General features: G+C 33.1%; 3 protein-coding genes and 1 long non-coding RNA gene across 4 annotated transcripts; all 4 read right to left on the bottom strand.

Moving 5' to 3' along the window:
- Positions 1–1,069: 1,069 nt before the first annotated feature.
- On the bottom strand, positions 1,070–2,119 carry LOC110225144. The gene is made up of 3 exons (XR_002329553.1): positions 1,374–2,119; positions 1,224–1,277; positions 1,070–1,101 (listed from the first exon to the last, which is right to left on the bottom strand). It is a non-coding gene; the product is annotated as an uncharacterized LOC110225144 (long non-coding RNA).
- A 2,727-nt stretch (positions 2,120–4,846) lies between these two features.
- On the bottom strand, positions 4,847–5,344 carry LOC9327672. Its single transcript, XM_002891564.2, has one exon. It carries the CDS (start codon positions 5,255–5,257, stop codon positions 5,042–5,044), a length of 216 nt encoding a protein of 71 aa, XP_002891610.1. The 5' UTR covers positions 5,258–5,344; the 3' UTR covers positions 4,847–5,041.
- Positions 5,345–8,347: 3,003 nt separating this feature from the next.
- LOC9327671 lies at positions 8,348–8,862 on the bottom strand. Its single transcript, XM_002891563.2, has one exon. It carries the CDS (start codon positions 8,769–8,771, stop codon positions 8,556–8,558), a length of 216 nt encoding a protein of 71 aa, XP_002891609.1. The 5' UTR covers positions 8,772–8,862; the 3' UTR covers positions 8,348–8,555.
- A 3,808-nt stretch (positions 8,863–12,670) lies between these two features.
- On the bottom strand, positions 12,671–13,397 carry LOC9327670. Its single transcript, XM_002891562.2, has one exon. The coding sequence runs from the start codon at positions 13,216–13,218 to the stop codon at positions 12,880–12,882; it is 339 nt and encodes a 112-aa protein (XP_002891608.2). The 5' UTR covers positions 13,219–13,397; the 3' UTR covers positions 12,671–12,879.
- Positions 13,398–20,986: the final 7,589 nt, after the last annotated feature.

The raw sequence follows: 20,986 nt of genomic DNA, 5'->3' as shown, positions 1-20,986 counted from the left end.
TGCCATCTTCTCTTCTTCTTCTTTATCAAAGCAAATTTTTTCTTATTTTTTATGTTTTCCTTAGTGAATAGATGAATATGTTATATATCTACACAACGTGCGGTTTATGGAGATTAAATGAGAAGGCGTAGAGATTTGGTCTTGAAGAACAAAAGCATGCTAGATTAACTACTTTCGCAAAACTATTGAAACAAAGAGATGAAACTGATTTGTTTTACTAAATTAATAGTATTGTTTTCGTATTATAGATTTTGTGAGTACACTATATTACGATTAATCAGTTTTCAAATTATTTAATTGCGGAATAATATCAAACAATGTGTTGGAGTGGGAGCCATTTAAATTGATCAAAACAATAAGTCAAAGAAACATTAAAATTAGAACTTGCCAAAATATTGTTAAAACGTAGATGTGAAGTTTACTAAAATAAAAGAGTATTTTACAAACACCAAAAAAAAAATTAAGGGTTAATTACATGATCAACAAAATAACTCTTAGATCCGAAAATATTTTATGAATCATATATTTATAATAGGGAATAAACGATATTCAGTTATACATGATTTAAAGAACACGAGAGTGGGAGATTGGGTGGTTACTTTTAATTGTGTCGAAAAAATAATCATGGGTTAAAGAAAGAAAAAAGTATATAAGTAATTTTGAGAAATAGCCTTTTTTTTTAGTTAGAGGGATTGGGCTTTTTGACAACGTGTATGTGTCAAAAATTAGATTATATTTATTTGTTTTTATTCTCTAATTTTCATTTTTATATTTTATTTAATTAAAGGTATAATAAAATTTTAATTATTTAAAAACCTAGTGCAACAAAATTATCTAATAAAAGTATAAATGGACAAATGAGAAAGAAAAAAAATTGTCTTTTACATCCAATTTCCCTAATCTTTTATCATCATGCTCTTGTGATTTGTTGTTTTTACTTTTTCTGGTTTATGTTACATCCAAAAACTATTTATTGATCGTTAAAAAAGTTAATTGAGAAAATAAGTTCAAGGTTTTTTCTATTTAGAGGTGGTTTTAGGGAAGAATCGTGAAGGTTGGTTTATCTTTAATCAAGACATCTTGAATCGTTTGCCAAATGGACTGTCCAGAGATTCATATTGCATGTCAAGCCTCACAAACCAATTAGCACAAAAAAAGACAAAACAAACTGTAGCCAACCAGGAATATATAAGATAACAAATAAAAGTTTATTTGTTACATACCAGCACATTCAACCGAGTCTCAAGTGATTCAATCTCAACTTCCTTTGCTTGAAGCTGAATCCCAAAGACAAAAAAACATCATCAATACAGTTCAATCAAAATAAAAAAATAGGAACTTATCACGTGCAAGGCAAATAGATAAACACATACCTTTGAAGACAATATCTTGTTGCATAGAGCAGACTGATGTGAGATGATTCCAGGGGGAAGAGAGGACATCTAACCTAAACCCGCAGCCAGAAGATCCTTTCGCCAGACACCATCTGATTTGCAAGACATACCAGAGCTACCTAAAACAGAGTAGTCCACCCTTGAATGAGAACCCAAAGAGCTCAACACAAGGGGTTGAGTCTTTGTTTGTGCTGTAAGCCAGTCCTTAGCATATGTGACTGCTTACTCAGAGATTCTTCAACATACTAGAGCTACCCAAAACAGAGTAGTCCGCCCTTGAATGAGAACCCAAAGAGCTCAACACAAGGGGTCGAGTCTTTGTTTGTGTTGTAAGCCAGTCCTTAGCATCTGTGACTGCTTACTCAGAGATTCTTCAACACTCCAATTTTTGATAAGCTGAGAAATGTTACCTCAGAAAGTCGATTTCTGCTCTCAGATTTTCAGATTACTGGAAAATATTAAACACATTTTAATTGAAACAATGAAGTAGTCAACCAAAATTGCAAGGCTGGGGAAACAAAGAGAGGTAAAAAACATTGAAATTGGAGATGAAATTATTGGCATGATTTGGAATTTCGCTAAGATCTGAACTTCAAGAAGCTTGGCTTAGCCTTTGAGACAGCAGACGAACCCTATTTTTTACCAAATTAACCTCTCAATCAACGGATTCACCCCCAAATCAGAGATGGATACCCCATCAGCGACTATGGATATAGAGAGAGAGAGAGAGAACACAAGATGTTTTTTTTTTTAGTTTTATCAAAATTCCCTCACCTAATCACAGAGTGACACGTAAAGGGCTCTTAGGTATTCCAAAACCTCTTAGTTAAGAGCCGATTCTTATCTTTTTTTTTGCTGCATTTCATTAATTTTAATCACGTTAATTCAGTTTTAGGATTAGAACCCCATTAAGATACCTACATTGGAGATGGTCTAATATTCTATCCAAAATACTCTCAGTTTGGTTGTCAACAAAGATGCTTTGATTATACTGTAAAAAATGTCGTTTCTACATGAAATGTGCTAATATCTAATGTACTTACAGAAAATGGGTGTTAATGTAACATCCCGCTTTAAGGAATATGGTGATGCGTGCGGAGAAGTTTAAAAGAATTGATTTAGCCACTCATGTCACCAAAGTACAATTATCTTTTCGGTCAACTGTCCTGAGAGAACTCCATAATTAAGTGTGTTTGAGCTGGAGCAATTTCAGGAAGGGTGACTTTCCGGGAAGTGATTGTCGGAACTATGTGAGTGAGGACAAAACACAGGAAAATATCATGTGGTGATTTGTAGGATCGATAAACAAGTCTTTAAAGCCTCCTGGACATAGCGGACCGACCGTCGGACAGGAGTGGGGCTCATGGGCCCGGAAGAGGACGTGGGTGCTCACTAGTGCGGGCGGTCGGGGAGTTACAAGTGGTATCAAAGCCGAACACAGAAGAGTGTGGAGTCAAGAGGACTCACACCGCCGGGGGTGAGGGTCTTGGTGCGCAACGAAGACGTTGCGATCTGTTAGTGGGGGTGAATTGTAACACCGTGGTTTTAGAAATATGGTGATGCATGCAGAGAGGTTTAAAAGAAATGATTTGGCCACCTATGTCACCAAAGTGCACTTATCTTTTCGGTCAACTGTCTTGAGAGAACTCCACAGTTCATGGTGCTTGAGCTGGAGTAATTTCAGGATAGGTGACCTTCTGGAAAGTGTTTGTCGGAACTGTGAGAGTGAGGACAAAACATAGGAAAATATCATGTGGTGATTTGTATGATCGGTAAACAAGTCTTAAAGCCTCCCGGACGTAGCGGACCGACCGTCAGAAGATGGTGGGCCCACGGGCCAAGAGAGGACGTGGAGTCCAATAAGAGAGATGGCGGTCGGGGCGTTACAAGTGGTATCAGAGCCGAACCAAGTCGAGTGTGGAGTCAAGAGGACTCACACCGTCAGGGGTGACGGTCTTGGGAGCAACGAGGACCTTACGATCTGTTAGTGGGGGTGAATTGTAATACCCCCTTTTCAGGATTATGGCGGTGCATGCGAAGAGGTTTAAAAGAATTGATTTGACCACCTATGTCACAATAGTGCACTTATCTTTTCGGTCAACTATCCCGAGAGAACTCCACAGTTAAGCGTGCTTGAGCTGGAGCAATTTTAGGATGGATGACATTCCGGGAAGTGATTGTCAGAATTGTGTGAGTGGGGGGAAAATGCAGGAAAGGATCATGTGGTGATTTGTAGGGTCGGTAAACAAGTCTTTAAAACCTCCTGAACGCAGCCGACTGACCGTCGGACAAGAGTGGGGCCCATGGACCTGAGAAAGGATGTGGGTGCTCACTAGTAGGGGCGGTCGGGGTGTTACAGGTAACCCGATAAAATGTATAAAAACTCTTTGTACTAGTAATATACATTAATTAATCTAAATAATTTAACCTCTTTGGTTTGAGAAGATAGATAAGTTGTTGAAAAAAAGGAAAAAAAAATCATTAATATGTAACACATGCCGAGAAAACAGATTGAATAAAACACATGGTATTTAGATCAATTATAGAAAATATATATTTTTGTTAAACGATCAAGTATTGCTATTATTTGTAAAATCTGGATCAGTTGTCATAGCTATTTTTTGTTATTAAAAGTAAGATTTAACACGCTACACCAAAGTTCTTTATACCTTAGGTATTAAGCAGCTTGGTTGGAATCAAAAATATTTCCAGTAAAAATTGTGGTTACTAAACAAAGTGTATGTACTACTATATATATAAGAAAAAAAATCTGTACTAAGATATCCAACCTATGACTTTGGTCTTTGAGCATAGACATTTTAGGTTGTGTTTGGTGAGTATATGAAGCTCAATACTTTTTCTGTTCTAATATTAATTGACGCACCTAATATCCAAATGTTGATATGATTCGTTAAGGTCATGGGTCTTTTGTCAAGACTTCATTTTTGTTAGTGAGCATTAACACTTTAACACACAACAAAATAACAGTTTGTAACGTTTTCTATCTAAAGATATTTATATAATCGATTATATGAGCTCATTATAGGGTGATAAACAAAAAAAAAAGAAACTAGTAAATTATGACGAAGAAAAAACGTGTTACGAAGAGTGTTTATTTCTTGGATCACAAAGAATTCTTGAAATTTCTCCACAAGTTCATTTATTGTTAGTAAAGAAATCGAAATTTTCAATGGACATATAAGGAAATGAAAGAAAAACAGTTGAACTATTTTATCCCCAATTCAATTCATCGGTCAAGACCATTTCATTGTCGGTTGAACTATTTTAAACTGTAATATATTGTAGGATCAAACATAGCTACATGATTTTAAACTCTCGACTTAACTAATACAGATTTCATGATAATGTATGACTCGAGTAAATATTTTCCTTTTTGGGTTTCCTGTAGATTTCTGACTGAGACATTGTCTTATGTGAATTTCCCAAGAACATTGAAACAACCATGTATATATATATAAGTCATCAGATTTTTCCAATTACTTACTTAAAAGAAAGTCTCTCATTGGACTTAAACAGTTCAAGAAAAGTAAAATAATTAACTTGTCTAACAATCCTCATCAGAGTTTAGACGCATAGCAACATTTCAATTATTTATTTAGCTTCACTGGAAAAGTAAAAGTAACATATCACTGTTGGGTTTCCTTCATCTCCTTCACAGTTTCTTTCATCTTCTCATAGAGCTCTTTCAACTTCGTTGTCATATCAGTTATCTTCTTCCTTGCTTCTTCATTGGCACCAAAATCATCCACGTTGAGCTTCTGAATTTCATCATTTAGCTGCGTCATTTCACGACATACCTCTTCAAAACGAGTAGACCCACTAGTGTTTCCAACATTAGCCATTTTTTCACAAAGATTTCAAACGAAAAGAAAGATAATAAAATTATAAAACTGTGAAAGATTTTTTCTATGTGTGGGAATGTAAAAGCTCTTCTAAACATCTCTATTTATAGCTGAAAAAGGTGAAAATGTTGAGTTGCGTACTTAACTCTCCATCTACGCCACTAACCCAAGCTTACAACTTCTCTCTTAAGTCTATGGTTAATTAAGGCAATAATCTCACTTTAGAGTTTAGAGGTTACGTTCTTTCTATTTAGAGGTGCCTTTGGGAAAGAGTCATAAAGGTTCGTTATTTTAAAATTCGTTTTTTTAAAAAATTCCAATGAAAATAAATATATAGATTTTAAGTAACTTTAACCCCAATTTCAATTCAGCCCATCGATTGGACACCAATTTTAATGGCGGTTTTGAACTAATCTTACTCTATTTAGTAGTATTATATAGAATAATTGATGTGAATACTAAATCAGCCACTCTTTTTTAATTAATGAATTTTCTTTATACACCAATGTTCTAGAATATACTACTCATATTATTCAGCCACTGTTCGTTTACTACATAAAATGTGGTACTAATGTCTTTTAATTATACATATAAAAATGTGTCTAACTTCTAAAAAAAACAAAGCTATGTACTAATAATACATATATCAAAATCATTTTCTTATCTCGTGGTTTTTTCAGTAAGATAGATAGTTTGGTTAAAACAAAACAAGATGCAATAATGACAATGCAGCTCAATATGCAACAACTAAAATCATTAATATGTAACGTAAGCAGAGAGATAGATTGAAAATAATCACATGGTATTTAAATCAATAGAGATATAATTCGTAAAAAGTTTGAATTATCTTGTCATTTTGATTTTGTTACTGATCACCAATTTTAACCCCCTAATGGTGTTGTTATATACTCCCTATGTTCTTGGAAGATTGATGTTCTAGTGTTTTATGTATGTTCGACAAATATTGATTTTTTCGGCTTTTATTTTATTTTTTATTAATTGATATTAATAAATAGTAGAATTCAAGATGTAATGATTAAAATAATTAACTATTTCAAATTACTATTGGTTCATATTTTATTAAAAAAATATTTTATAAAATAAATAATTATCAAAGAATTAAATAATGCTTGTATCTTAATATATGTAAAATCTTTAGAAAATCAATCTCTTAGGAACATAAAGAATATTAATAATATCGTACGAGTGTTACTTACTTAATTTGCTCTACTTACATATATAGGTATGGTATGGAACGCTAAGGATCATGGGTCTGTTGTTATCAAGACTTTATTTTTATTTCCGATCAGAACATATGACACGCTAAAACAATTATTTTCCCAATACTATTGTCTTCCCCAATTCCTTTTTATACAACACAAAGATATTTGCTAATGGTCTCCTTCCGTATAATGATTTCATTAGGACCAATTGATTTCATTTAACATTTTGTCTGTTAAAAGTCTAATCATTTTCTGAGTATCTGTAATTTCCTAACTTCTTTTCTGGTTGATTCATTTTTTTATCCAAACTTGATTTAAAATTAAATGAAATCTGTTCGTCTTCGTTCTCTCTTAAGTCTCGATCACTACAACAGTAATATCAAATGCGAATAAACTCAACATATATAAATCAATATAATAAACTAAACTTTAGATGTGTGTATTAGTCACCACTCACTAGATGACGAGTCTGTTACATTATTTCCTATATGTAGGTAGGTATCTTTAGAATTGAGTTGTGAAGTTAATTTGGGTTTCATTAGTGCCCTAAATTAGTTCATTTTGGGACCTAATTTAGTAATCATGACAAAAGAAAAGTTGTTGCCAAGATTATTTATTTCTCCGCAAGTTTTCTTTTAATAAATAATTTTAAAATTACTAAAAGACATAAATAGAGATGAAAGAAATAATAGTCATAGGTCAAGACTATTTCAAACTCAGTTGAAATATCTTAATCTTTTTATTTAAAACTTTACCTCCATTTCATTTCATCGATTAAAGACAATTTCAATGGTGGTTTGAACTATCTTACTCTCTTTGGCATGTAATAATGTTATGATTACTAAATCAGCCGGTCTTTATTAATAGTGGATTTACTTTTACATGCACCAATGGCTTTGAGCATATATATATACATTTGAGGTTGTGTTTGGTCAATGACTATGAAGATCAAAAAGCAACAACAATATGACAACTAAATTCAATATATGTAATGCAGGCTGAGAAACAGATTATAAACAAAATAAAAACATAGTTTTTTATTTTGCTACTAATCACTAAAATTTAACACCCTGCAACAATGCCATTCATACCATGGGTATTCAGCATTCAACATTACCTATAGAATGTTTATACTGATATATTAATAATAATAAAAACATTTAAATATTACTTTTTTCCTCTAGTATTTATGATTCGCTAAGGTGGTCATTTATCAAGATTTTATTTTTGTTATTGAGCATTAACATTTAACACACACAAAAAAAAGTTTGTTACATTTTCTATCTGAAAATATTTATATAAATGATTATTGATAATATGAGTTCATTAGGTGACGTAATTTGGGGGTAATAAACAGAACAGAAACTAATTATGACGAAGGAAAACGTGTTACCAAGAGTATTTATTTCTCGATTCAAAAAAGAATTTTTGAATTTTCACCACAAGTTCATTTACTTTTAGTAAAGAATTTGAAATTTTCAATGGACATATAAGGAAATGGAAGAAAAACAGTCTTAGTTTTTCTTTATCCCCAATTCAATGCATCGGTCAAGACCATTTCATTGTCGGTTACCCTATTGTAATCTTTTAATCTGTAATATATATTGTATGATTAAACATATAGCTACAAGATTTAAGACTCTAGACTTAACGTATACAGATTTTTGATGATAATGAATAAACTTGAGTGAATATTTTTTTTCAGGGTTTCCTATAGCATGATTTTTAGACATTTTCTTATGAGAAATTCCCAAGAACACGAAAATGAAAAAAAAAAAAAAAAAATCTTTATCTGTTCTGATCCCAAGAAAATATCCTCTTTAGAGGTTGTGACTCATATAGAAGAAGAATCAAATAAAGGCACACATTGAAACAACCATGTCTATTTATATATAACTCATAAGAGTTTCCCAATTATTTACTTACAAGAAAGTCTCACAGGACTTCAATAGTTCAAGAAAAGTAAAATAATTAACTTGTCTAACAATCCTCATCAGAGTTTAGACGCATAGCAACATTTCAATTATTTATTTATCTATAAGAGGGAGCTTCACTGGAAAAGTAAAAGTAACCTATCACTGTGGGGTTTCCTTCGTCTCCTTCACAGTTTCTTTCATCTTCTCACAGAGCTCTTTCAACTTCGTGTTCATATCAGTTAACTTCTTAATTGCTTCTTCAATGGCAACACAATCAGACACGTCGAGCTTCTTAAGTTCATCATTCAGCTGCGTCATTTCACGACACAGCTCTTCATAACGAGTAGACCCACTAGAGTTTCCAACATTAGCCATTTTTTTCCACAAAGATTTCAAACGAAAAGAAAGATAATAAAATTATAAAACTGTGAAAGATTTTTTCTGTGTTGGAATCTAAAACCTCTTCTAAACATCTCTATTTATAGCTGAAAGAAAGCGAAAATGTTGAGTTGCGTACTTAACTCTCCATCTACGCCACTAACACAAATTTACAACTTCTCTCTTAAGTCTATTGTTAATTAAGGCAATAATCTCACTTTAGAGTTTAGAGGTTACGTTCTTTCTATTTAGAGGTGCCTTTGGGAAAGAGTCATGAAGGTTCGTTTTTTTTTTAAGTTCATTTTTAATTAAATTTCTAATGAAAATAAACGGTGAGAAAAAAAAAAAAGAATATAGATTTTAAGTAACTTTTACCCTAATTTCAATTCAGCCCATCGATTAGACACCAATTTCAATAGCGGTTTTGAACTAATCTTACTATAACTTATAAGCGGTTTTGGAATAGAAAATGGATGTGATTACGAAATCAGCCACTCTTTTTTATTAATGAATTTTATTCTTACACCAATGTTCTGCAGTATAGTACTCATATTATTCAGCCCCTGTTTCGTCACTACATAAAATGTGTACTAATGTCTATTATACGTACAGAAAAATGTGTGCTAGTTACTTCTTTTTTTTTTTTTTGGTCAAAATGTGCTAGTTACTTCTATAATCAAAAACATGTACTAATTATAATTCATATATATCAAAATCATATTTTACCTCACGGGTTTAACAAGCTAGATAGTTTTGTTAACAAAACCAAACACAATGCAATAATGCAACAACTAAATTCCCTAATATGTAACCTAAGAAGAGAAACAGTTGAAAATAATCACATTGGATTTAAATCATTACAGATATAATTCGTAAAAAGTTCGAATCCATTAACTTTGTTTCTAATCAGTAAACTTTAACACCCTAATGACGTTGTTTTATATTAATAATATTGTATGAGTGTTAGTTTCTTAATTTTCTCTATATTAATTAAACCACCTACTTACTTCCAATTATATATATATGATTCGCTATAGTCATGGGTTTGTTATGACTTTATTTTTATTGCCGATCAGAACACTTGACAGGCTAAAACAATTATTTTCCCAATACTATTTCAGTATTTCTTCCCCAATTTCATTCTATACAACACAAAGATATTTGCTAATGTTCTCTTTCCGTACGTATGAATATGATAATTTCATTTGGACCAATTGAGTTCATTAAAACTATGTGTGTTGAAAAGTCTAGACGTTTTCTATGTATATCTGTAAAATATTTTTCTTGTCCATTTATTTTTTATCCAAACTTGAAATCAAATGACATCTGTTCGTCTTCGTTCTTAAGTCTCGATCAGTAATATCAAAATGCGAATAAACGTAAATTTCTCTCTCACAAATCAATATAATAAAATCTCAACTTTAGAGGTGTGTATTAGTCACTACTTACTAGATGACGAGTTTGTTACATTATTTTCTATAAGTAGGTTGGTGTCTTTAGATTTGAGTGGTGAAGGTAATTTGGGTTTCATTAGTGCCCTAAATTTAGTAATCATAGCGAAAGAAAACGTGTTGCCAAGAGTGTTTATTTCTCCGATAGTTTTCTTTTAATAAATAATGTTAAAATTTATAGAAGACATAAATGGCGATGAAAAAGAAATAGCAAGTCATAGGTCAAGACCATTTCAAACTCGGTTGAACTATCTTAATCTTTTTCAATCTTTTTTAATTAAACCAGTCAGGCTCTTAGAAACATAGCAGTTTCTAAATTATTTACTTACATAAGAGATTTTGAAAGAAAAGTATCAATAGTGGGGTTTCCACGTAACCAATCTAATAAGAGTTTAGAGACAGAGAAATTTCTCAATTATTTATTTACATAAAGAGAGTTCAAGAGAAGTAACGTTATTGTAAATCTTAAAGAGTTAAGTAGGAAAGATTGAAGAAACCATGATTAAGATTGAGGGAAAAGAGAGAGTATTTGATTGATAAGGAAAAGATATGTGTTACAAATGAAAGAGGCGCTTATGGCTTTTAAATAGAACAAACTCTAGGTCAGAGATGGGTTGTGCACACACAATTAGCACCCTCATCCAGCCTTGATAAGCCACGTGTGTTCCAGCTCCTAAACAGCTCACACAACCAGACAATATTGCCGTACACACACTTTGGTTAAGTCTCGGATAAGATCAAAGATGTCCGTACAAGGTCAACATGACCGTTACTCTCTTCTTCTCTTATTCAACCTTAAAGCTTGTGACACACGTAACTATATTTAACACATAACTATTGATTAGTTAATGTTAAATATCTTCTTGATTAACAGTTATTTAAATTACTATCACTGTTGTTCTTTTAATATGTAAGCAGCCATTTGTACTATCGAGTTTTCCATCTCCGAGGAGAGCCTTTCCAACGTTCTTTTCTCATTCTCAAGGTTCGCAATGGCCGCTGCAGGAGCAATTTCATCGGCTGGGTAATAAAGTAGCACTACTTCAATCTTTAGGTCCATGATTTGATTTTCCACACGGGTCATTGCACCACTCACTTCACCTCAAATTTACGAATTAATCGTACTCTTTTGGTATAATAGATGTGATAACTAAATCAGCCTCTCTTTTTAATTTTTATTAATGGCTTTTCTTTTTACCCGTGTGTTTAACAAGATAAATACTTTTAATTTGTTAACCAAAAAAAAAAGAACACAAGATGCAATAATGACGATGAAGTTCATAAGCGACAACAAAGTGACAACTAAATCCACTAATATGTAACGTAGACAGAGAATCAGATTCAAATACCAAGCAACTACATTATCTTTGATATATAAGTGTAACTTATTTAAATAAAAAATAAATAGCTACAATACTAAACTTGTAAAAGAATATTTCAATGGCGTTTTGCATTTTTACCCTCTTTGGTATGTAAAATGGTTGTGACAAATATATATCAGCCATTCTTTTTGAAATAACAAATGTTTTTTGACACCAATGTTTTAATTCTACCTAAATCACTTTAGTTTGGTTGGCAACAAATATGTTTTGTGTAACTAATGTTAAATTGTGTCCTAATGTCTCATAGGATATACATACAGAAAATGTGTGCAACCCACTAAGATAAAAAAAAATGTACTATACAGACATCATATTAATTGAGGCACATAATTAGATCCAAATGTAGATATGATTCGCTAAGTTCATGGGTTCTTTATCAAGAGTTTTCATTTTTTAGTGAGAATAAACATGTAACCAGCAAAAACAGTCTATCTTACCTTTTTTTATTTTTTCTTTTTGGAGGTATTTCTTTTTTTCTTTTTGGAACCTAATTTAGTAATCATGAAGAAAGAAAACGTGTTGCCAAGAGTAAATATTTCTCCGCAAGTTATCTTTTAATAAATAGTTTTATAATTTATAGAAGAAATAAATGGAGATGAAAGAAAATTAGTCATAGGTCAAGACCATTTCAAACTCGGTTGAACTATCTTAATCTTTTTCAACTTGTAATACATTTTTCAGGAAATAACATAAATAGAAGAATTACAACTCTACACTTAATCTATCCGGATTAGATGATTATATATAACTTGAGGAATATTTTCCTTTTGATCTTAATAAAGAACTTAATAAATTAATATTAGCTTCTCTTATTCTTCTTCGGCGTCTCTTGGGACACAAGGCAATGGGATCATCATCATAATGGATTCTCGTCCTTTTTAGGCTTTCCTAAATATCACTTCTCGTTGAGAAAAATCTCTAATGGGATTTTACCAAGAACTCGACAATGATCAAGAAATGAGACTGATTTTCAAATCTTTCTCTGTTTGGATCCCATGGAACGACACTCTTTAGAGAATGTGAGTCTCTTCGACTCATAAAGAAGAAAAAGAGAAAAGGGACAGATAAAAACAAATGCATATGTATTTTATATATAACTCATCAGAGTTTAGAGACAGCAATTATTTATTTACAAGAAAGTCTCACAGGACTTAAATAGTTCAAGAAAAGTAAAATAATTAACTTGTCTATATATCACTCGTCATCAGAGTTTAGACACAGACCAACATCTCAATTATTTATGTACAAGAGATCTTCATTAGAAAAGTAAAATTAACCTATTTTTGCGGCGAAAGCAACAATTTTCTTCATAACTTCTTTTAGCTTCTCGTAGAGCTTTTCCAAATCTATTTTCTTTTCCTCCAGCACCTTCTTCGGTTGAGACTCTTCATAATTTCTCACTAACTCCGCGCATTTGAACTGAAACTGATTTTGTGCCAAGTTCAGGTCACCAACTAGTGTTCTAAAACGATCATGCAGGTTAGTGTTTCCAACATTTGCCATTTTTGCCACAAAGATTTCAAACAAATAAAAAAGGATGATAAAATAATAAACTGCAATATTGTGAAAGAGTTTTTCTATGTGGTGGAATGTAATACCTCTTCTAAACATATTTATAGCTGAAAGAAAGTGAAAATGTTGAGTTGCGTACTTAACTCTCCATCTACTCCACTAACACAAACTTACAACTTCTCTCTTAAGTCTATGGTTAATTAAGGCAATAATCTCACTTTAGAGTTTAGAGGTTACGTTCTTTCTATTTAGAGGTGTCTTTAGGAAAGAGTCATGAAGGTTCGTTTTTCTGAGAATTGTGAGAAAAAAAAATGAATAACTTTTACCCCAATTTCAATTCAGCCCATCGATTAAACACCAATTTCAATGGCGGTTTTGAACTAATCTTACTCTATTTGGTATTATATAGAATAATTGATATGCATACTAAAGTAAGGGTGTCAAAATGGGTAACCCGACCCGACCCGACCCAAACCAACATGGGTTCGAGTGTTTAATGGACGGGTTTGGCCCGACCCATATATTTATATGGGTTAAATTTATATACCCAAACCCATTATTGTAAAAATCCATTGGCTTAATGGGTTATATGGGTACCCATATATATGTATAATAAAATATATAAATAATAAAAATCCAAAAAAATAACATAAAATTGTAAACCAACAAAAGTTTTTAAATAATAAATTAAAAAATCTAGATATTAAAGTAGAAAAACATCCTAAAATCTTAAAACCACAAATCCAAAGAACCATAAAACCAAATAAAAAAGATAGTTGTAAAGAAAAGAAGATATTTTATATATATTTATATAAATTTTACATAATATATTAATATAGATATATATAAATTTTACTTTTTAGTTTTGGTTATGAAACCCATGGGTAACCCATGACCCTAATGGGTTTTACCCATTAAACCCATAACCCTAATAGGGTAACCCACTGAAACCCATATATATATATATATATATATATATATATATATGGGTAAAAAAATTCTACCCAAACCCACTAAAATCATGGGCGGGTTCGGGTAACCCATGGGTATTAACTCATTTTGACACCCCTATACTAAAGCCACTCTATTTTATTAATGAATTTTCTTTTTACACCAATGTTCTAGAATATACTGCTCATATTATTCAGCCACTGGTCGTTTACTACATAAAATGTGTTACTAATGCCTATTATGCATACATAAAGTGTGTCTAACTTCTAAAATAAAACAAAACATGTTATGTATACTAATAATTCATATATCAAAAATTAGCGATGCGACTTTTTAAATAGCGAATAGTCGCGCGATTGCTAAACGAACAACATCATGCGATTCAAAATCGTCGTAGTCGCAGTCGCAATCGTCCTGCAATTACGAAACAAACATGACCTATGTAATGTAAGCAGAGAAACAGATTGAAAATAATCACATTGTATTCAAATCTATAGAGATATAATTCGTAAAATTTTTGAATTTCTTGTCATTTTGATTTTATTACTGATCAGCAAAATTTAACACCTTAATAGTGTTGTTGTATACTCTCTCTCTTCCTAGAAGATTGATGTTCTAGTGCTTTATGTATGTTCTACAAAAATTGATTTTTTAGGTTCTTTTTTTATTAATTGATATTAATAAATAGTAGATTTCAAGATGTAATGATTAAAAATAATTAGCTATTTAAGATTACTATTTTCATATTTTATATAAAAATATTTTATTAAATAACTAATTATTAAATAATTAAACAATAATTGTATATATATGTAAATTTTTTAGAAAATCAATCTTCTAGGAACATGGAGAATATTAATAATATCGTATGAGTGTTACTTACTTAATTTGCCCCCTCTGTTGTTATCAAGACTTTATTTTTATTTCCGATCAACATATGACATGCTAAAACAATTATTTTCCCAATACTATTATCTTCCCCAATTCCATCTTATACAACACAAAGATATTTGCTAATGGTCTCCTTCCGTATAATGATTTCATTTGGACCAATTGATTTCATTAACATTTTGTGTGTTAAAAGTCTAAACATTTTCTGTGTATATGTAATATCCTAACATCTTTTCTGGTTGATTCATTTGTTTATCCAAACTTGATTTAAACTTAAATGAAATTTTTTTTTTTTGTCAACAGCTTAAATAAAATAGATTCTCAAAAGAGCCATTTCTGAGTAATGTTGTTTACATAAGTGATATGATGCGGTTCGGTACGAATTATTCGTGCCAAATTATCCGCTTTTACATTTGCGCTACGCGGAATTAAAGATAAAGAAAAATTAGAGAATTCTTCCTTGTCACTCTTCAAGTCTTCCAAATACACTGAGAAGGCCGGCCATTCGGTTGGAGAAGACACCATCTTCACCAAATCTGAACAGTCTGTAAAGAAAGCTACATCTTGGTTGTCAGCACCAATCATACACTTCATCGCCCAGAGTAGAGCTTCGACATATGTATGTAGGGGGGATAGACTTCGCCGGATGTTTGCAGCTCCCATGGTTGGCATCTCTCCATTTGCCGATGTACAGTACCACTCTGTTCCCGAAAAAATATCAGTCCTTTTCCATGATCCATCCATGAAGCACCGATGTCCGGAGTAACTGGAATCCAATGAAATCTCTCTCACGCGATTTCGAGATACAGTATCTGAAGAACCTTGGTTGTCAATATGTAGCTCAGATTGAGCAACCTGCCAAGTTTGTGCCTCTTTCTCCGCTAAATGTAGAACCTCTAATGGGTCTTTATCCACATTATCAAAAATTTTCTCGTTTCTCGCTTTCCAAATATACCAAATTATCCATGGAAATAAAGACGAATCAATCTCTGATGGAATTCTCCAGAAAAGATGATCCAAGTTCGCGTAAATAGAAGCCGAGGGAAAAATCCCTGTAACCGAAGGGATTGGAGAAAGAGCCCAGATTTGTCTTGCAGGATGACATTCAAAAAGTGTGTGATTAATTGTTTCCTCCACAGCGCCACATCTAACACATCCGGTGTCACAATTTATACCTCTCTTTCTCAGATTCTCCGTAACAGGTACACAACCTGATAATATTTGCCACAAAAAATGTCGTAGCTTTGGTGGACACTTCACCTTCCATGCATAAGCTTTCAGAGATTTGATATCCGGGCCAAAAAATTTAAGGGTGGCATCAGAAGTCTCTGTCCGTGCGGTATGGTAACCCGATTTAACCGTATAATTTCCTGATTTTGTGAAATACCAACCAAGGGTATCCTCCTTAGTTGAGACACCCAAAGGCAAAGCACTAATCAGCGCGACATCCTCTGGATCAAAAAGCTCCGCCAAGAGATTCATATTCCAAAAGTTTGACCGGCTGTCGATAAGTTGATTAACTTTTAAAGATGGGTCAGTAATTGAACTATTACTTTTTGCTAGTCTCGGGAATTGAGCTGGTATCCATGAGTCCTCCCATACTGAGATGGACGCCCCAGAACCAACTCTTTTAATAAGTCCTTTAAGAACCAGAGATCTAGCTGACATTATACTTCTCCAACCATAAGAAGGAGAGTACGATTTTATATTATCCAATGGATTGGATTTCCGGAAATATCGTCCTTTAAATACCCTTGCAAATAGTGACTCAGGAGCCATAATCAAACGCCATAATTGTTTAGCCAATGACGCTGAATTAAAATCATCCACGTTCCGAAATCCTACCCCACCTTCCGATTTACTACTACAAAGTTTATCCCAAGCCATCCAATGGATTCCCCTCGATTCACCGTTTGAGCTCCACCAAAATTTTGCGACCGCACTCGTAAGTTTAGAAGTTATTGATTTTGGTAGTCTGAAGCATGACATAACATATGTTGGTAATGCCGCAGCTACCGATTTAATCATAACTTCTTTTCTGCCTTTCGATAAAAACTTAGCCGACCAACCATTTATCCTAACCTGAAGTCTATCTCGAACAAAGGAGAAAATCTTTATCTTAGATCCACCAAGGCTTTCCGGTAGACCAAGATAAGATCCCATGCCACCAAGATTGTGGATACCCAGAGCCGCTTTTATTTCTTCCTTAATAGACTCATCAACTTTGTAGCCAAACTGAAGAGATGATTTTGAAAAATTAATTTGTTTCCCTGAAACCGCTTCATATTGTTTTAGAATTCCCAAAATTACCCTGCATTGTTCTTTGTTGGCTTTGCAAAAGAACAAACTATCATCAGCAAATAAGAGATGAGATACCAACGGGCTAGCTGTGGATACCTTGATACCTGTAATCAAGTTTTCACGTTCCGCTTTCTTAATATTCGCAATGAGTACCTCCGTACAGAGAATGAATAAGTAAGGAGATAAAGGATCTCCTTGTCTAAGTCCCCTCTCTGGAATTATTAGCCCTTTTGGTTGTCCATTAAGTAAGACCCTATATTGGACTGTTGTGATACACCACATCATCCACGAAATCCATTTTTCGCAAAAACCCATCTTCCTTAATAATTCTTCTATGAAACTCCATTCAACCCGATCGTAAGCTTTGCTCATATCCGTCTTAATAGCCATAAATTTTCCTTTGCATGACTGGTTAGTTCTCAGACCATGAAACATCTCTTGTGCTATTAGTATATTAACCGAAATTAGTCGCCCTTCTACAAAAGCAGATTGGGTTTCCGAAATAAGATTTGGTAAGATCTTCTTAAGTCTTTGACATAGGATCTTTGATATAACTTTGTAACCAATATTGCAGAGACTAATAGGCCGTAATTCTGTCATCCGAGTCGGTCGCTCCGTTTTTGGAATAAGACATATATTAGTCGTATTTAACCGCTTGTCAAAAACTCCTTGTAAAAAAGAATTAACGAGAGTTAACAAATCCGATTTAATGGTAATCCAGGCTTTCTGGAAAAACAAAGCTGTCATCCCGTCTGGTCCGGGTGCCTTATCCGGATGCATCATAAATAAAGCCGCTCGGACCTCACATTCCGTCGCGGGAGCCGTTAAAAAATCATTAATCGGATCCGTTATCATTGTCTGAACCTCTGCTAGAGACTCCTCAAAGGCTTGAGGATTAGTTGTATGTTGGTACCGGATCCCGCAAGGGGTCCATTTTACATGTTGGAGAACCATCACTTTACAAAATCCAAGGAGCCCTATCTTGCGAAAGGGGGTGGTCAAACCTTGACATTAATTTGTGATTAAATTCATGAATTAATTGCCATTGTCAAAGGAATACAGTTTGTCATTCAAGATTAGGAGTTAATTACCAAAAATTGGAGTTATTTTTTGGAGTTAATTCTGAATTTAATGGCCAAGTAAAGATATCCTAGAAGGAAGGAAGAGGCTATAAAAGAGAAGTGAAGACTCCAAGAAAGGGACGGATATTCTTCTACACAAGATTCATCTTCTACATTTCTCACCATTATCTAGACACAAACAATGTCATTCGTAATAATGACTAAATACATTCTCTTTATTGTAATCGAACTACGGCTTGATCCCGCTTCGGGTACGTAGGTAGCTCGTCTCTCGAGTCCAGCTATAACAAAATATATATTATTTTCTCCACAAATTTATACGATCTATTCAACCCATCTTTGTACTTGTCTTATGAGAACTTTGTCCCATCTTTTACATGATGTTACCAACCCTGGGGGGTTCGGGTTCAACATTGTAGTGAATAAATCCTTAAAATAGGAAACCGCTATGTTTTGAATATCTTTATCCTCTGCAGACCATATCCCATTTTCATCATGTAGACCAGTAATCTGATTCCTTGCACGTCTCTGTTTTGTAAGAGCATGAAAATATTTCGAATTATTATCCCCTAATTGCATCCAAAGGCCCCTACGTTTTTGATACCAATATAGCTCCTCATCTCTATAAGCCTCTTTCAGCTACAATGTTAATTCCGTAATTTCCTCTCGTGTTCTCGTATCATCCCGCTGAGCTGCATTAAATTCCGATTTCAAGTCCTCTATTGTTTTTCGTCCATATGGAGATAAATCTTTCCGCCATTGTGAAATAGCCCTTCGACAGTTAGTCAATTTTTCCACAAAATTTCCATCTTCAGCACTAGAATCGAGATTCCACCCGCTTGAAATTGCCTCTAGTAATCCCTCTTTTCCGATCCATCTTTTATCAAATCTAAAACAGCGCTTACCACGTGGTATCTTATCAGCAATTGTAGCTACTACCGGGGAATGATCTGAAGCTACCATTTGTAAATATTCTACATAAGAATTGCAGAATAATTCATGCCAATCCTCATTTGCTAACGCTCTATCCAACCGGCACCGAATAGGCTTTTTATTCCGCCATCCCCTCCAAGATAACCAATCTCCAAGATATGGAAATTCCATGGGGCCGCAATCATTTATCATTGAATTAAAAGGGATAAAAGAAGAAGCATGTCTCAATTTACCACCTCTTTTTTCATGATTTCCCGTCAATTCATTAAAATCTCCGATCAAAAACCAAGGAGAATTTTGAGATATCCCAATCCGCGTTAACCGTTCCCAAACTTGGTCTCTGTTTTTTGGTACCGGATCTCCGTAAACAAATGTGAGATAAATTGTTTTTCCTTTATAAATAGCCTCAATATCAATTAAACTATTGCTTTCATAAATAATTGAAACATTAAAATCATTATTGTAATAAAGAGCTAAACCACCACTACAACCGATAGGATCAACTGTTTTTAAATTCTTATAACCAAAATGACCAACAAATTTTTTCATAAATAAAGAGGATTGTTTTGTTTCCGAAAGAAACAAAAAATCTGGCCGATGTTGTTTCCACACATCCCGTAAATAACCAATTGTTGCCTTATTCCCTAAACCTTGACAATTCAAACTTAATATCTTCATATATTATCTTCGTTCTTCAATAGGGTGTGTTGACCCTTCATTTGACCCAACACAGCTTTAAATACAAGAGCCTTACGTAAGCCATTTGAAAATTTCTCCTCGTATATTACCTCATTAAACCAAACCGAATTTAACTTATATGTAACAATCATATGCCATGTAATATTTAAAGTGGACCTAACTCCTTCGTTATTTAACAGAAATTTCATAACAAAACCAAACATATAACTGCTGAGATTCCTTTGGTTTGATAAATAATAAAACCATAAGTAAACCAAAAATTTTAAGAACAGAACATGTGACATAAACCGATGGAAAAAATAACTTTCCTTTATTACTTTGAGCTCCCAGATTATATGAAACACATACAGAATCTGTAAGTTACATCTTGCAAAGAGAAATAAAAAGAGACCGTACCTACATAATTCGGATTTACCGAACAACAATGACAACTGAAAGAAAACAGAAAATCATGTTCTTGTAAAGAACTTATTTCTAAGAAATGGAAATTCGACCACTTTCCCATCCAAACTGATTGAGACATTAATTCAATCAATGTTTAATAGGAGGTTTCTCCCCTTGAAGAGATCCAGAACCACCGTCGGGCCACCAGTTTTTGAAACCGATAACTACAAAAGTAATATCAAATGCGAATATACTCAACATATATTTCTCATAAATAAATATAATAAACTAAACTTTAGATGTATTAGTCACCACTCACGAGTCTGTTACATTGTTTTCTATATGTAGGTAGGTATCTTTAGAATTGAGTAGTGAAGTTAATTTGGGTTTCATTAGTGCCCTAAATTAGTTCATTTTGGGACCTAATTTAGTAATCATGACGAAAGAAAACTTGTTGCCAAGAGTATTTATTTCTCCGCAAGTTTTCTTTTAATAAATAATTTTAAAATTAATAAAAGACATAAATAGAGATGAAAGAAAAAATAGTCGTACGTCAAGACCATTTCAAACTCAGTTGAACTATCTTAATCTTTTTAAGACTTTACCTCCATTTCATGTCATCGATT

Source organism: Arabidopsis lyrata (assembly GCF_000004255.2).
Source record: "Arabidopsis lyrata subsp. lyrata unplaced genomic scaffold ARALYscaffold_1, whole genome shotgun sequence".
NCBI lineage: Eukaryota > Viridiplantae > Streptophyta > Magnoliopsida > Brassicales > Brassicaceae > Arabidopsis > Arabidopsis lyrata.
Note: the sequence above shows the minus strand (reverse complement) of the source record. Positions and strands in the feature narration are given on the sequence as shown.

Excerpts from the sequence above, each read along its gene's own strand:
- LOC9327672 (XM_002891564.2), bottom strand. The coding sequence starts at position 5,257 with ATGGCTAATGTTGGAAACACTAGTGGGTCTACTCGTTTTGAAGAGGTA.
- LOC9327671 (XM_002891563.2), bottom strand. The coding sequence starts at position 8,771 with ATGGCTAATGTTGGAAACTCTAGTGGGTCTACTCGTTATGAAGAGCTG.
- LOC9327670 (XM_002891562.2), bottom strand. The coding sequence starts at position 13,218 with ATGTTTAGAAGAGGTATTACATTCCACCACATAGAAAAACTCTTTCAC.